The sequence below is a fragment of the Lissotriton helveticus genome, chromosome 4_1 (genome assembly GCF_964261635.1).
Source record: "Lissotriton helveticus chromosome 4_1, aLisHel1.1, whole genome shotgun sequence".
In the NCBI taxonomy this organism is placed as follows: Eukaryota; Metazoa; Chordata; class Amphibia; order Caudata; family Salamandridae; genus Lissotriton; species Lissotriton helveticus.
The window spans coordinates 1,936,265,387-1,936,281,102 of record NC_136063.1 but is presented as its reverse complement, the minus strand read 5'-3'; the positions used below and the strand labels follow the sequence as shown (position 1 = coordinate 1,936,281,102).

General features: G+C 46.7%; 1 protein-coding gene across 1 annotated transcript in view; it reads right to left on the bottom strand.

The window, feature by feature from the left end:
- Positions 1 to 15,716, bottom strand: part of LOC144829455 (transmembrane 9 superfamily member 2-like) — a 1,692,131-nt gene that overhangs the window by 594,502 nt on the left and 1,081,913 nt on the right. Inside the window, exon 12 of the mRNA XM_078688619.1 lies at positions 11,903 to 11,960. Coding sequence (XP_078544745.1) covers positions 11,903 to 11,960 — 58 coding nt within the window. The remainder of the gene's footprint in view (positions 1 to 11,902; positions 11,961 to 15,716) is intronic.

The window sequence follows — 15,716 nt, the reverse complement described above, 5'->3', positions numbered from 1 at the left end:
CAGTTTTTTGGCTTTTATTTTCCAATCCATGTTGGGATCGGTAAATAAAAAGAAAAATATGCGCAAAAGCATGTTTTTATAATGGGTGAGTGATAAGGAACACAGGGGGAAGAAGCAACAAGGGTGGGGGGAAGCAAAATGGAGGGTACATGTGGGGTGCAGCAAAAAAAATAACAAATGGGTAAAAGACAGCAAGGTAGTGCAGGGGTGTGAAAAGCAAAAGGCCACGAGAGAGCAATGTGGACCTGGGGGAGAAGCATAAGGGCAAGCAAGCAATACGGGGAATAAGAACAAGAGGGCAAGCGTAACACGGAGGGGTTGGGGGAGAAGCACCCGGGCGAGGGACAGAGCAACACGGAGACTAGATGAGGAAAAGAAGCACAAGAGAGAAACAGCTGGAAAATACATGCACTCACTTGGAGTGCTTAAGACAAAAGAAGTAGTTCCCTAAAAGTAATCAGTGGAAGGACACAAGTAAATTTGAAAATCTCCATGCAAGGAAAGCTGCGGACAGGTCTATCAATTGCAAGACACTACACTGATTTTTTATATATTTGTCTCCAATTGGGGTTCATCAACAGTAGCTAGCAATGCTAGCTCTCTGCTGCAATTCAGCAGAAAGCCCATTTGTGACTCAGAGAATATTGTTATTTTCCAAATAATGGGAGAGTTTCTTGACCACAAGGGATTCTACCATTTTGGCTGCAGCAGGTCCTTAACTGGAAAATAAAGAAGGGTCGTGTTTAGGTATTTTTAGAAGAAGAAGAAAGTAGGGGTGGGCGGAATTTGTGAAATTCACTTTAGAAAATTATCGCGAAAATGTCAAAAATCTCTGCAAACACACGGAAATATTGCGAAGATGCAGAAGTTCCCCCTGTTCCTGATATTTTCTGCGTGATCGCGTTGAAAAATGTCTCGCCAACTTGCCCATGTGGTCGCCATCTTGTTTTCACTTGTCCCGCCCGCTTGCGATGCTTATTTCCTGTTAGGGGTCTCGAATGACGTGCTCGCAATCGCAAACTCACGTGGGATAGCGCGACCGGCTACCAACAATCCAACATAGGAAAACTCGTTGGCGAACGCAGGGATGCTACCGCGCGCGCAAGAACGCATTTTTAAAGCGCGAGCAAGAAAAACTTCCGTTTCGCAGCAGATTGCGAAAGTTTTGACATTTTCGCGCTCTCCGCGGAACGCGAAAATGTCAAATTATTGCAATTTCCGCGAGCGGAACGAAACTAACCACCCAGGCCTAGAACAAAGATGCCTCTATTAAAATAGGCAGGCACGCTACCAGAGGCCAAGTAAGAATTGTACATGTTGCGCAGTGTTGCGTTTCTGTTCAGCAAGGAATCTGGCTGGAAGGAGGTCTTTCGGAGAACTTCTGAAACACTGTTTTCGAAGCTGTGTGGAGGTGTCATAGAAATGGCAGATCATGAGGAATTAGTAGGTTTTTAATAGTGAGTGACAGAGGGAAATGGAATGTTAGGCTCGAAATAAAGGACGGCCACAACACCACTCTAATTTAGGAAACAGTTTGAAACATACCTCTTTAAAGAACACATCACAATGTAGTACTTCACAAACCATCTACCTCTCATCACTCGTTCACTGTACGAGTGCCTTTGATGCTGTGCACCTCTCTGCTGCCTTTTGAGTAGGTTTGCACTACACAAATTCATGCATGCCCATCTGTCAATATTACACAGGTTTTTATAAAATCTTCATTGATACACTGTAAGGATATTCCCAGTTACATTGCAACCTAACCCAGGACGGTGTTCTGGGCAGAGAATTAGAAAGCTTTTGGAGACTTTCCAGTCCACTACCTACATTGTTTTAATGTTAAATTCTAACTCCCTAGATTTTGGTATGGCGACATTGTATTCAGCACTAGTTTAGATAACTACCAAATTAGTTAAATCTATAGTAATATCCAATACCCTTCACTAAGTTGAAAGTAGGTAAACTTCAAGACTACCTCTTTTAACCCATTGTATATGTATATGTCCTAATTAATACAAATCTACACTTGTGTAATTTCTATTCTAACAAAGTGAGTGAAATAGGTTCTAAGTTATATGGTGGTTAGAATTACTAGAAGCTCATTGGCAGTGGTATATGCAGATGTCCAGAGTGGGATGGGGATGGGCCATGACGCAAGTAAGTCACAACGTCCCGCTACTTCCTCAACAATAGCAAGAAACATAATATTACACACTGCACATCAGCGAATATGGTTTTTGCCATTGCATTATTTTGCATACTTGTTTAAGAAAAAAAACATATTAACCGAAAACGAGAATGCAAGGGAGTTATGCCCCCACACCATACTCAACAGTGGTAATACATTTGCACATTACACTCTGTGCAGCTGCATATATACCATATACACACGTGGGGAAAAATACCATAACGTAAATTATACATGTGCATGTGCACTTAGAAATATGCTATTTATTACCCTCACTGAAGGAGGTGTGGAATTTTAGTTCGTGAACTGAACATCATCTACGCCATCTTGCCCATTCCTCAGACTCACGTATGAACATACACGACAGCCATTTTAGGTACCATGGTCTCCCTGTTCACGATCGATCATCAGCACACTTCCCTGACCCTGCAAGCATCCCCCATGCACCCTGGCTGCCCCCGCTCTCACATGCACAAGTCATGAACTCCCCACTTCCGCATGACTCTGTCTCTGGGAATCACACCCCGCGCCTGACCAACACCTCCTTTCCTTCCATGAATACCCCTCTTTTGATAAACCCCTCCTCTACGCTCGATTGTCCACACCGATCCTTCCTTTCATGAATATCTCTCCTTTGATGACCCCTTCCTCTGAGCCCGATTGTCTGCACGGACCGCTGGTCATCCCTTAGCCTGAGGATACAGTTTATTGCCCACTACTGTATGCACTCGCCCCTCTTCAAAGGAGCTACTATTGATCATGACCTCCCCACCCCCTGAGATTCGATCAGGCGCACACATTCCAAAGGAATCGGCGGAACACTCAGCTGCGTGATAGCCCCCTCCTATTGTATGGGGGGGGGTGAGGACCTCTACTGTAGCCACGTGTTGGAATAAGCCGGAACTGGGGGGTACCGGGGATGTCTTTTTTCATTACTTCACAATGTCTTTATTGTAATAAAGAGCGGTCACATGTCGTAAACCAGTGTATAAAAGGCCAGGCCTCAGAGAGGCTGTTAGAGAGCACCTCGAGACGATACCTTGTTGTCCGATCTGATGTGTTCTGCTCCGTCGGAATAAAACTTGTTTCCAGTCTTCCTGTCTCCAGCGCCTGCCTCTTTATTTGATAAACTTCGTATGGTATTAGAGGCGTTTAACGCCGGGCAAAATTACTTAAGAAACATCAACTAAATCGCCTATTTTTCTGATTTTCCTCAATTGGCGTCCCAAGCGTGGGGCCCATCAGCGACACGTGGATCCAGTGGGAGAGGTCCCGACGACAGAGTGAACGACTGCAACGATCGGGAGAGCTCCTGTCCGATAGACCCTCGTCTGACAGCCGATCATCCGAACTTCACTGGTTCCGAGCAGACCTCTCCCGAGTGATCTACGGTCCTGACTGGGAACCATCAGGAGTGCCGCGGTAGCAACAGAGAGTAGAGGACGATCGGGCGCTGGAAGCGGAAGACGAGAAACTGTCCATGCGGTCCAGGTAAGGTCGTGACACACGACGAATTGCGAATTGATTAATTGTTTGATTGATTGAAATACTAGTATTTGCTTTGTCGCTCTTTGAGATATTCGCTGCCTGCAAACGGGGAGGAATAGGAATATTCTATCTCCCTTTGCGGATAGTGAAGGGTAGGTAACGCGGACTTTTGTCCCCCATTGTAATCTGCCGTACCTATTTTTCTCCCCACTGATTGATTGTCCGAACATAGATTGTTTGGAGTATAGTTCTTTTGAGGTTCTCTGCTTGCAAATAACGTAGAATAGCAATATTCTGTCTAGTCTTTGCAAATAGTGAAAGATAGGTAGTGCGGACCTTTGTCCCCCGTTGTAATCTGTCATGCCTGTCTTCTCCCCACTGATTAATAAGCGGTCCGGGTTGTACCAACTACCAGAGATGAACCATCCAGCTCCATTGGAAGGCACCCCTAATAAGGACATGTTCACTAAGCAAGGACTAGTCGCTATAGCTTATAGTAAGTTATGGCATAAATATACAAAAAAGGACCCCGAAAGTCAGTGGCCACTGATAGGTTCCTTTGATGATCATAAAATAAAAACGTTAGAAGCAGCTGTTAGAACGAATAAGGCAACGCCCACCATGCTCGATAGTATCGGCATGTGGCGCAAAGAAGCAGAGCAACGAAGGAAAAGAGAAGAAGCAAAAATAGGGAAAGAGTTACGAAAGGCAGCCCACCTGGCCGCTAAGGAACTAGATGAAGAAATAAGAAGGAGAGAGGAAGTTAGACAAACGCAAGAATCAGGGTCGGCAGGCCAATGCCCTGTTAGGACCCCCTCTACGCTCTACCCGGAGATGCCCTCCAAACAACGGGCAAACGACGAGTTACTGCTAGGTCCTCCGATTATCTACATGCCCCCTCCTTATGCCCCCTGCCAGCCTCTAGCACAGCACCTACCAGTTCTGTGTGCGGGCGAGGGTGACCCTAGCGCTAATGCCCCGGCTCTTACGGCCTTCGCACCGGCCACATTGGTAACAACATCAGATGAACTCGAGACTAGCAAGCAGCCAACTGCCAGACCAAATAGGTTGAGCAAAGACGAGCGGGATGGGATTGACAAGATAGCAAAGACACTGGTAGAACGGAAGGAGAGCGAAGAATATACGATGGATATGCACAATTCACATGCCGGTAGCCACAGACGGCATTTCATTTTACGGTTCAGCTACCACACCCTGAACGCATATGAGGATAGGTATCAAAATAAGGGTCCTGCTAAGCTGACGGCTCTATATAGAAAGGTCGATGTTGGAGATGGGACTGAGCGCGATGTGACGGACATCTTCATGCAAACGCTTGAAGTCTTCCGCCACCTCACGGAACAGAAACCAGAGGTTAAGATCACAGTCCCTGAAACGGCTGAGTCCCCATTAGAAGTAGCCAACACTATGATGCCTATCAGAGAAGCCGCCCCCTACTGGGTTCCCCCAAGAGGTCAGGGAACAAACGACGATATCAACCACGCAGATGCAAAAGGGAGGGTTGTGTACAATTGGGTTTACCAACCATGGGATCGACAAGATATTTTAACCTTTAGGCAAACCCTGCCTGATTTAAGGAAGAACCCGACAGCATTTTACACCGAATTAGGCACAGCCTTGGGTTCAACGATAATGACTCTAGCAGACATTGATTTGTTTTTCGGGTTATGTCTGCCGGCTGACGTGTGGAAGCAAATCCGGAAAGCCGATCACACTGATCTGTTCGGACATACCTGGAATCAACTCAGTGAGCTAGATAGACGACGAGAGCCCGGAAGGAAACCGATAAAAGACATACTGGAACTTCCGGACAAAATAGTTCAGAAGCTAAAAACCTTGATCCCAGAGAAAAAGGTAGATTGGTCAATAGTCGCGGCTTGCCGTCAGAAACCCCAGGAAGACGTATCAGAATACTTCTCCCGATTTGAAACGGTGTTCTCCGACTACAGTGGCCAAGACATGACCACCGCAACCGGACAACACCTATTTGTGCAAAACTACGTAAAGGGTCTGTCACAAGAGGTTTCCCAGAAGTTACAAACGAGCGAGAGTAGTTGGGGGGCCTCCAAACCCGCCGCTATCCTCCAAATGGCTCAGTACTACGAACACCAAAAGAATGAGAATGATAGGGCAATCGAGAGAAAGAAGAAAGATTTGAAAGAAAGGGTGATGATAGCCCAGATACAAGGGGTGGCAGTCGGGAAAGAACTACACAGGGGGAGTTACCAATCAATCGCCCCTAGAAATCCACCCCCAAAGGACCGCACACCCACTCCCTACTCTGGACGTAGGGACATAGAAGATAATCAGTGTGCATTTTGCAAAGGATTCGGGCATTGGAAGTCTCAATGTCCGGTTCTTCTGGAACTAATTAAAAATAAAGAAACGAGGGACATGACGAATGGCCCCAGGACTAGAGGGCAGGGGCGGGGGTACACAAACGACACCAACAGCGACAGACCAGGAAAATCGAACACATTTGACCATCCCCGACAGAACCAGTACCAACTATCTGACAGTGAGAACACTCCCGACTTTGCATAGGACTGCCAGGGGCAAGGGAGGGATCCAGTCGAGCTCTGTGTTGACCAGCAAGGTCCTTACGTCACCGCTAAGGTCCTGGGTACAAAGTCTCCATTCTTGGTAGAAACTGGAGCGACACGTAGTGTATTATCAAAGCGACTGATTCCAAGGGCACCCTTGTCTGGCTCACACATTACATCGATAGGTTTCGATGGAACGCCCTCCACTAATCCCCTGACTGTACCTATCTCCTTTGACCTAGGAAACAACCCCACTGACACAACATTTCTGCTCTCCTCCAACTCCCCTGACGCCATTATGGGTATTGATTTACTAAAACATTTCCGAGCTACTATTAGGTGTTCCCCAGATGGAGTCCGAGTCATCCTGTACGACAACCCGAGCATGTCCAGATCCCGCCCCGCACGACATATGTACTCTATAACTGATGCTGACCCATCCTTGCTCGACACCCTACCCCTGTACCTATGGGCCAGAAACAACTCGGATGTAGGACGAATGATGATCGACCCTGTGCACATAACTGTTCGACCAGACGCAATACTCCCGAAACTCCCACAGTACCGGATATCGCCCGAAGGCGAGAAGGCATTGGTAGCGATTATTCAGTCCCTGGTAGATGCAGGAGTGGTAGAGGAAGTGGTTAGTAATGTCTCCAAACAACGCCCTTGTGCCTACTTCTCTGCCACTCTTGACTCGGTCGCCAGAGCTTTACCTGCCTGCCTTCGAGCAGTAGCCGCCGCTGCTGTCTCTATCCGTCAGAGTGAGGGAATTGTACTTTCGAACTCTCTCACGGTGTTAGTACCCCACGCAGTTGACACCCTTTTGAACCAGACCAAGACTCAACACCTGACTAGTGCACGACTGACGGGGTACGAATTGACTCTACTTGCACCCCACATCACTCTGAAGCGATGCACAACTTTGAATCCTGCTACACTGTTGCCCTTGCCTGAAAATGACCCCGATGTGCCCCCTATACACGACTGTGTGACCCTCACGGACGAACAGACCAGGAGTAGAATTGACCTCCGAGACATTGCTTTTACAGACCCTGATGGAGAACTATGGGTAGACGGCTCTTGTATCAAACTCCCAGACGGCACCACTTCGGCTGCCTATGCGGTGACGACAGCCCGAACAGTAGTTGAAACAGCCCGCATCACGCAACGATCCGCACAGGCGGCAGAGCTAATTGCCCTCACACGAGCATGTATCATAGCAGCAGGAACCACGGCGAACATTTACACAGACAGCCAGTATGCCTTCGGGGTGGTTCATCATTTTGGGCTCTTGTGGAGGGAAAGGGGATTCCTGACGTCCCACGGCACGCCCATCCTTCACGGAGATCTAGTCTCCGCCCTGATTGAAGCAGTTCTCCTCCCCAAACGATTAGCAGTGATCAAATGCCAGGCACACAAGAAGGTGACGGACTTAGTTAGACAGGGAAACGCACTGGCCGACATCACTGCCCGAACCACAGCTGAGAATAGGACGACGACACGCATATATGTGACCAGGTCACAAGCAGAAAAATGGACTGACGCTAGGGAAACGATTAGGGACATCCAGTCGGCCAGCACACCTCACGAACTGACTGAGTGGGCACGGGTGGGTCTAAAGGACGATGAAGGCTGCTGGCGGACAAAAGACACAAACAAATGGTTGCTGCCTGACTCATACTTGATTCCCATACTGACTATGGCACACTCCCCTGCACACATAGGTTCTGCCCCCATGATTGAACTCATTTCCAAAGTCTGGCACAACAACAAAATCCCCGACTCAGCCAAACGCGTGGTCCAGCAGTGCCTTATCTGCCTACAACACAACCCCGGGAAAGGAACTGTGGTACCCCGGGGAGGGTTTGGGATCCCCGACCACCCCTTTGAGGTCCTCCAGATGGATTACATCCAGCTGGAGAGATGCCAAGGCTTGAAGTACGTATTAGTCATTGTATGCGCCTTCAGCAAATGGGTGGAAGCCTATCCAACTCGTGATAACACTGCCATAACTACTGCCAAAGTCCTACTGAAAGAGTTTTTCCCTCGCTACGGCCTTTGTCGAATTTTATGGAGCGACAATGGCCCCCACTTCATAGCTGAAGTTATCCAACTAATCTTGAAGGGGCTGGGGGTAAAGCAGAGGTTCCATGCGGTCTTCCACCCCCAATCCGCTGGCCTAGTTGAGCGACACAATGCTACACTGAAACTGAAACTGTCAAAAATAGTGGCCACCACAGGACTTAAGTGGCCAGATGCCCTCCCACTGGCATTGCTATCAATGCGCTCCACTCCCACTAAGCACCACTTGACCCCCTACGAGGTTGTGTTTGGGAGACCAATGAACCTCTGGACTGCCCCCAAACCAACCTCCATTCACGACGTCCCCGACGTCCTGCTGTCAGATTATTTATACAAATTAACTAAAACGTTGTCTGTCATTCATCAACAGGTGCAGCAGGCCATCCCCGATGCTTCCAGGGGTCCCGGTCACGATATCCAACCGGGAGATTATGTTTTAGTCCGGAATTTTCAACGGGCAAAGAGTCTGGAACCCCGGTGGACGGGCCCCTGGCAAGTACTGATCACCACTCGGACGGCTCTTCGAGTAGAGGGGAAAAGGCACTGGCTGCACGCACACCACTGCAAGAAGGTCTCCTCGACCCTGGCCACGACAGAAAACGTCGACACCCAAGAAGAGCTCCTGAACAAAGACCGGCCATCACTGAACTGCTATCCTGATACCGAGGCACTTGAACTTGCAAAATTCTCTGATCCCACTGTGCCATCCCGGGAAGGGTATTTCCTGCGTCAAAAAGGAGGGAGCTTCGGCTAAGTAGACCACGGACTAAGTTAAAATCTCAGAACGGTGGCCTAAAACAACCAAGGGTTACCCGGAGAGAAGCTAAACAAAGTCTGTGGTTCTGCCCATTACCGAGCACCTTGAAGATGATGGAAGCGCCAGATAAGAAGATGATGGAAGCGCCAGATAAGAAGATAATGGAAGCAACCGGAAATACCCACTACAGGAACCCAAAGGCTGACAATTTGCACAAATCAAAGACAATTGCCTTCTTCATTCTCTTCCTCCTTTGCCTCCTCCTCATGACATCCTTCTGGATCTTGGAGGAAAGCACACCCGCTCATCAGATATTGCCGACCACTGCACAGCCAACCACCATGAAAGAGCATCACCTGATCTCCCTTTCGCCTCAGCTCCGAGAAAGGCGTAAGGAGTTCTGGAACAATTCCTTCGTGCAATTATTGCACCAGCACAACCTTGCTGCAAATGCCACGAACTGCTGGGTCTGCGGGTTGCTCCCGCATGCCACTGGACACTCCATCCCCTTCATCCCTTCTCCTTTCTCAGTTCACGGCTCCTGCCTCGCCTGGTTGATCCTCTTGCAGGAAAGCCACAAGGACAACGCCGCTTCTGGTCAAACAGTGTCACACTTCTACTATGGGTTCTGGCTGAACAAAACAGGAAGGACGTCTGCCCCCTTTTGTCCTGTGACCTCAGGTTCCACCTTCCATATGAACATCCCTGCCAAAGAACGAGTTGAAATGCAAGTGCTCCACAATCCAGCTAGACCCACCTTCTCCTACCTGCGGAAGCGAACGGCTGCCACTCTGACTGTGGCCCTGTCTGTCATCAATGTCACAGGTCTCGTGTGCCTTGAAGGCCAGGGAACACAGCTGGTGGGTCACAGTTCCTGCCACATCACCAGAACATTGGTCTCAGTTGATCCCCCCTCCTTTGTTGCTTCTCCGAATATGTACTTTGTTTGTGGCATCAAAGCTTACACTTGGCTCCCGAAAGGTTGGAGGGGTACGTGCTACATCGCCTTCATTCTTCCCCCCACGTATGTGGCCCCAGCCTACCATCACCGGCAAAAGCGCGCCGGAGACATTGGACAAGCCGACTCCACCGGAGCACAGTTCCTGGATGCGGTGAAGGGACTTGTTCCTCTGTGGGGCCCAATGGCAAATAGCCGCACTATCCGACACCTGACTTAGGCAGTAGAAACAACCATTAACATCACGGCTGGCATCCTCGCTAACAACACGGCTGAGCTTCAGGCAGTCCGCCTGGTGGATCTTCAAAACCGCCTTGTTCTATTTCTATTTCTACCGTGGAGGAGCATGCCGCATCATCGGCTCCAGCTGGTGCACCTACGTGCCAGATAACTCGCCTTCAGTCTACAAAGCAATCGAACACCTCCACAGACTATCCTCAGAGGTTCACCAGGAGCAAGAAGGATGGTCGCTTGGAAGCTGGTTTTGGGACACTTTGAAGGACTGGGGATGGAGGTTGTTTACATTTATACTGATACCAGTCGTGGTACTGTGTGGGTGTTGCTTAGGTATTCAATGTTTGCCACCTTTGTGTTCACTCATTTCTAACTGTATGTGCCCTAAGACTTTGGACTTTAGAACTGAGCACATGAGTCCCCTCTATGAGATAGAAATACGTGGTCTTATGGGGATAGATCCGAATTGACAAGCTGGCGAGACATGTTAAAAGGGAGGACTGTGGAATTTTAGTTCGTGAACTGATCATCATCTACGCCATCTTGCCCATTCCTCAGACTCACGTATGAACATACACGACAGCCATTTTAGGTACCATGGTCTCCTTGTTCACGATCGATCATCAGCGAACTTCACCTGAGCCTGCAAGCATCCCCCATGCACCCTGGCTGCCCCCGCTCTCACATGCACAAGTCATGAACCCCCCCCTTCCGCATGACTGTCTCTGGGAATCACACCCCGCGCCTGACCAACATCTCCTTTCCTTCCATGAATACCCCTCTTTTGATAAACCCTTCCTCTACGCTCGATTGTCCACACCGATCCTTCCTTTCATGAATATCTCTCCTTTGATGACCCCTTCCTCTGAGCCCGATTGTCTGCACGGACCGCTGGTCATCCCTTAGCCTGAGGATACAGTTTATTGCCCACTACTGTATGCACTCGCCCCTCTTCAAAGGAGCTACTATTGATCATGACCTCCCCACCCCCTGAGATTCGATCAGGCGCACACATTCCAAAGGAATCGGCGGAACACTCAGCTGCGTGATAGCCCCCTCCTATTGTATGGGGGGGGTGAGGACCTCTACTGTAGCCACGTGTTGGAATAAGCCGGAACTGGGGGGTACCGGGGATGTCTTTTTTCATTACTTCACAATGTCTTTATTGTAATAAAGAGCGGTCACATGTCGTAAACCAGTGTATAAAAGGCCAGGCCTCAGAGAGGCTGTTAGAGAGCACCTCGAGACGATACCTTGTTGTCCGATCTGATGTGTTCTGCTCCGTCGGAATAAAACTTGTTTCCTGTCTTCCTGTCTCCAGCGCCTGCCTCTTTATTCGATAAACTTCGTATGGTATTAGAGGCGTTTAACGCCGGGCAAAATTACTTAAGAAACATCGACTAAATCGCCTGACCATTTTTCTGATTTTCCTCAGAGGTGAGGGGTATTCGTGACCCAGACATGGCTTTACCGCTCGTAAGTTAAGGTCCCTCCCCACACTCAGCACTGGTCATAGTATATTACATTCTACACATCCATATGTCAAAATTTATTTTATGTCTGCATTGGCAACATTTAAACAGTATAACAGCTGCAGTAAATTAAATGAAAAAAGAAATACTAACCCAGGACATAATAACGCCGTGAGTAATACATTTGTTTTCCATTTTTCACCTCCAAATGCTATAGAAAAAGAAAGATGCATTTTAAGATCAGTTTTTAATTGCAACAATCTACACGAATACGCTACCAAAACTACTGTCTCTTTAAAAAATATTCAAAACTACTTTCATCAATCATGCAAGTGACCCAGAGCAACTTTGGGAACATCATCTTCCTAAAACGACTCTGAACGGTTTCTGTGCAGCTGGATATTTGCCAGTTCGTAGATATTTCCTACTAGTAATTTTTACATTGAGTCCTACTCTTTCCAGTCACCATTCTTACTTCAGAGGGTGTACATCGCCATCCAAAAGACATGCAAGTTTACGGTCCTTATAACATAAAATAACTCTGCAACCCTGACACTGGGGCTGGCTATAAATATACCAGTTGTATCTTCATTTGCCATCATCGTCTAAAGACGCATCATCTGGGAAGAACTAGAATAAGAGAATGGCTCCTGCAAAGGGAAGAACAGAATAAAAGTTGTTTCAACCCCACAACTGTAACCAGATGTCATTGATACAACTGTATGTATGTAGCATGATTTTGTGAAATGCTGCTAATGCTCAAAAAGAGCTTTTAGGCGCCGATACATCGACAGCAAACCGAGAGAAAAAACAGACCAGAAAATCAGCCGAGTGTACAGGCTATAAAGTACAGTTCGAGTGCAAACCAGCTTCCCTACAGATAAACATATATAGAAAAAAAGATAGGGTGCAGCGTTGTTTTGACTGCAGCAAATGGACTTTGGGCATTTGTGCGCGGTATAAATTATAAATTCATTCATTCAGAGGAAGGAATTTAGAAAATGGAATAGAAAGGTAGGAGAGAGCAGAGACTGTAATTACTAAAGATTAAGTTCTAATTAAAAGCAAAGGCCCAAACTTTAAGATTTTACATGATTCTAGAGAGGTTGCCTGTGGCTCAGAGGAACAATACAAATGTTTTCCATAATTTTGCTCCATAAATAGAAAACATGAGGTAAGTGAATCTACAGACATAGGATGAAGAAGCATTATGGAGCACCACTGATGAAAGAAAATGAGGGTTATGAAGGATTAGAAGATCATAAGAAGGCAAATGACCTTGGAGGAGGGAGCGACTTGGATCTGTAGGACTGCTGGCATCCACCAAAATACATCTGGTTGTCTAACTACGAGGCAGTCCAGATGGGTCACTGATCAAAGACGTCACGTCCTACAGACAGATGAGGGCGAAGGTTTAAGGTGTGCAATGGATCATTGTTTTTTCTTCATTTTTCTATTATTTTTATGTTGTCGATTAAAATCTACATTATAAATAAGTTGCTGCTGAATAAATGCACAGAGACTGAATAACGCTCAAATATTCTGTCTCACTGTGCGAGTAATGTGGACACTGTGCTCTTACTATATAACAAAAAATAATAAATATTTACAAAAAAAGTCCTATTAACAGATGGTCCACTCCAACACCACGAGACCCGTGAAAGCTGCTTATCTTGTAAAAAAGCACATTAAAAAGTGACTCACAGACCAGAAAAATCAGCCGAGTGTACAGGCTATAAAGTACAGTTCGAGTCAAACCAGCTTCCCTACAGATAAACATATATAGAAAAAAAATAGAAGGGTGCAGCGTTGCTTTGACTGCAGCAAATTGATAAAATAAGGACCGAAGACAGACTCTCAGTGAATACAATGGCCAAGAAAAGTCAAAGAAACTGGGGAACTTTTTTTAAATATTTTTATTTTGGTACTAGTAGATCGGATTAGCGCTCAATTTCCTCTACATATTCTTTTTTTTGCAATATCTTAGCCCCCAGCTTGCACCCCAGAAAGTGTCACGCCGCCTGAGCCAGCACGTTCCTGTGCTGTCTCCAGGAAGTGCAAAACCAGAACAGAAACAACACCTATAGCACTGCCAGCAAAGCCTCAATATAACCGTGAATTCTGAGATAAAATAAAGACTAAAACCAGGAATTTCTGGACGGCACATAGACCTAGGAGTTGTCAATGTGGGTTATAATTCTCCGCTAAGGATAGCTCATTGCTCTTGAGACATTTTCTAACGGTTTATGCCTGACATCGTAAGCCTAGCATTCAGATATATGGGCATGATTCCAGGCCTAGAGTTTGTGATTTTCAAGCATCCTTTAAGAAGACGATAAGTGGAGATCTTAGCAGTGTTTAGTGCGGATTACAAGATCAACTAAGATATCTGCGGCCCCCTAGATTCCTGTCTTTCTCGTTAACTGATGTATCCAAATAATGTGCCCAGGAGTGTAGCGTGGTCAGTAAGATTGGGGAAGGTGAGCTTCAGATTTTCCCACCAATCAAGCTGGCATATAATGTTCTAATACATTATAGGACAAGCAAGGTACTTTAAGTGGTAGGTGAGTTTTTTTAAATGAAAAAAAGGGGGTATGCCATGTACCTTGGAGATCGTGCACCACGGGTAAAAACACTGTCCCAGTCGGTGTACCAGAGCTAATTACAGAAATGCAAGCTCAAACAAATGGCACTCAGCCATAAACTGAGAGCACATTGTAACAGACCGCCGAGCGCATTCTGAGTTCAAAAAGATGCGGTGTAGAGTTCGTGAATTTTCAGAAATGCACGGAGTTACAGGAAATATTGGCGCTGAGATGTTACACCAAGAACGTAGTTACGCTGTACGGTACTCTGGTAAGAGGGGCACTCGACTGCAATGCTTTGGATTCAGTATTACGATCTACCACTGGTGTAGTCATCGTGAGCTTATAAATAGCGTTTGCGGCACACTGTCAGCATTAGGACAACAGCATGGTTGCCCTTTAATAAGAAGGCTTCTGTGCTGTACGGTTCTGATCGAACACTCAATTCTGAGCTTCGGCCAGTCATGCGTCGTGAGTCGTGACAACACTACTTATCCTCCTGAAAATAACATGGAAGGCCTTTCGGTTTATTTGACAAGTTATTTGCCGGCCCTGCAGGCCTGAGGCAGGATTGGAAGGCTACTTCTGTGGGCGGCACAATCAGTGCTACAGCCCACTAGTAGCATTTAACTTACAGTTCTTCGGTATATAGTATACTACTTTTCAAGGGGTTTACACGAAAACATATTAAAAATTCTTTTTTCTTTCTTACCCAATTTTATGGCTATTCACATCCCTGCACATGCACTCAGACTTTTCATGCACATTTAGAGCACTGCTTTCAGTCACCCTTGGTAATCCTACCATTGGGTCCCACTTGTAGGTCTAGGCTTTAACACCTGCCAATCCGCAGTGGGTCCACCATCCAACCTTCTGGAATGAAGGATCCCAGATGATGAAGGGCGGATTCGAGTGGTGACTGATGGGAATCTTTTTCTACGGAGGGAGACCCTATGCCTGACTTCAGCAGCACACAATCAGTATATCATTTTATAGGGACTAGGTATCATTTCATAGTAGTAAAATTTGGTTTGCCTAGTATTTGACCCCTTGCTATTTTTTTGTTGGTTTAAAGGTATACGGGGATAGTAGCATTGTAGGGTCGTTAAACTGCCCCTGGGAACCCCCAGTGAGAAGTTGGCCTGATATGCAGTGCTCACTATTCTAGTGATCACTATGTATCAGTCCAAACAACCCTTATTGATGATTGGTTGTAAGTCAACCTTATAGACCAGCAATCCTAGTAGCATGGATACGAGCAGTCTAAGGCTAAGACTCTAGAGGGCGTGTTAAGCCAGCTGTTTTACCATCACATTACCCCTTGAACACCAAGTGAAAGGACACCACACAAGTTGTTATGAAAATAAACAGATATTTATTTA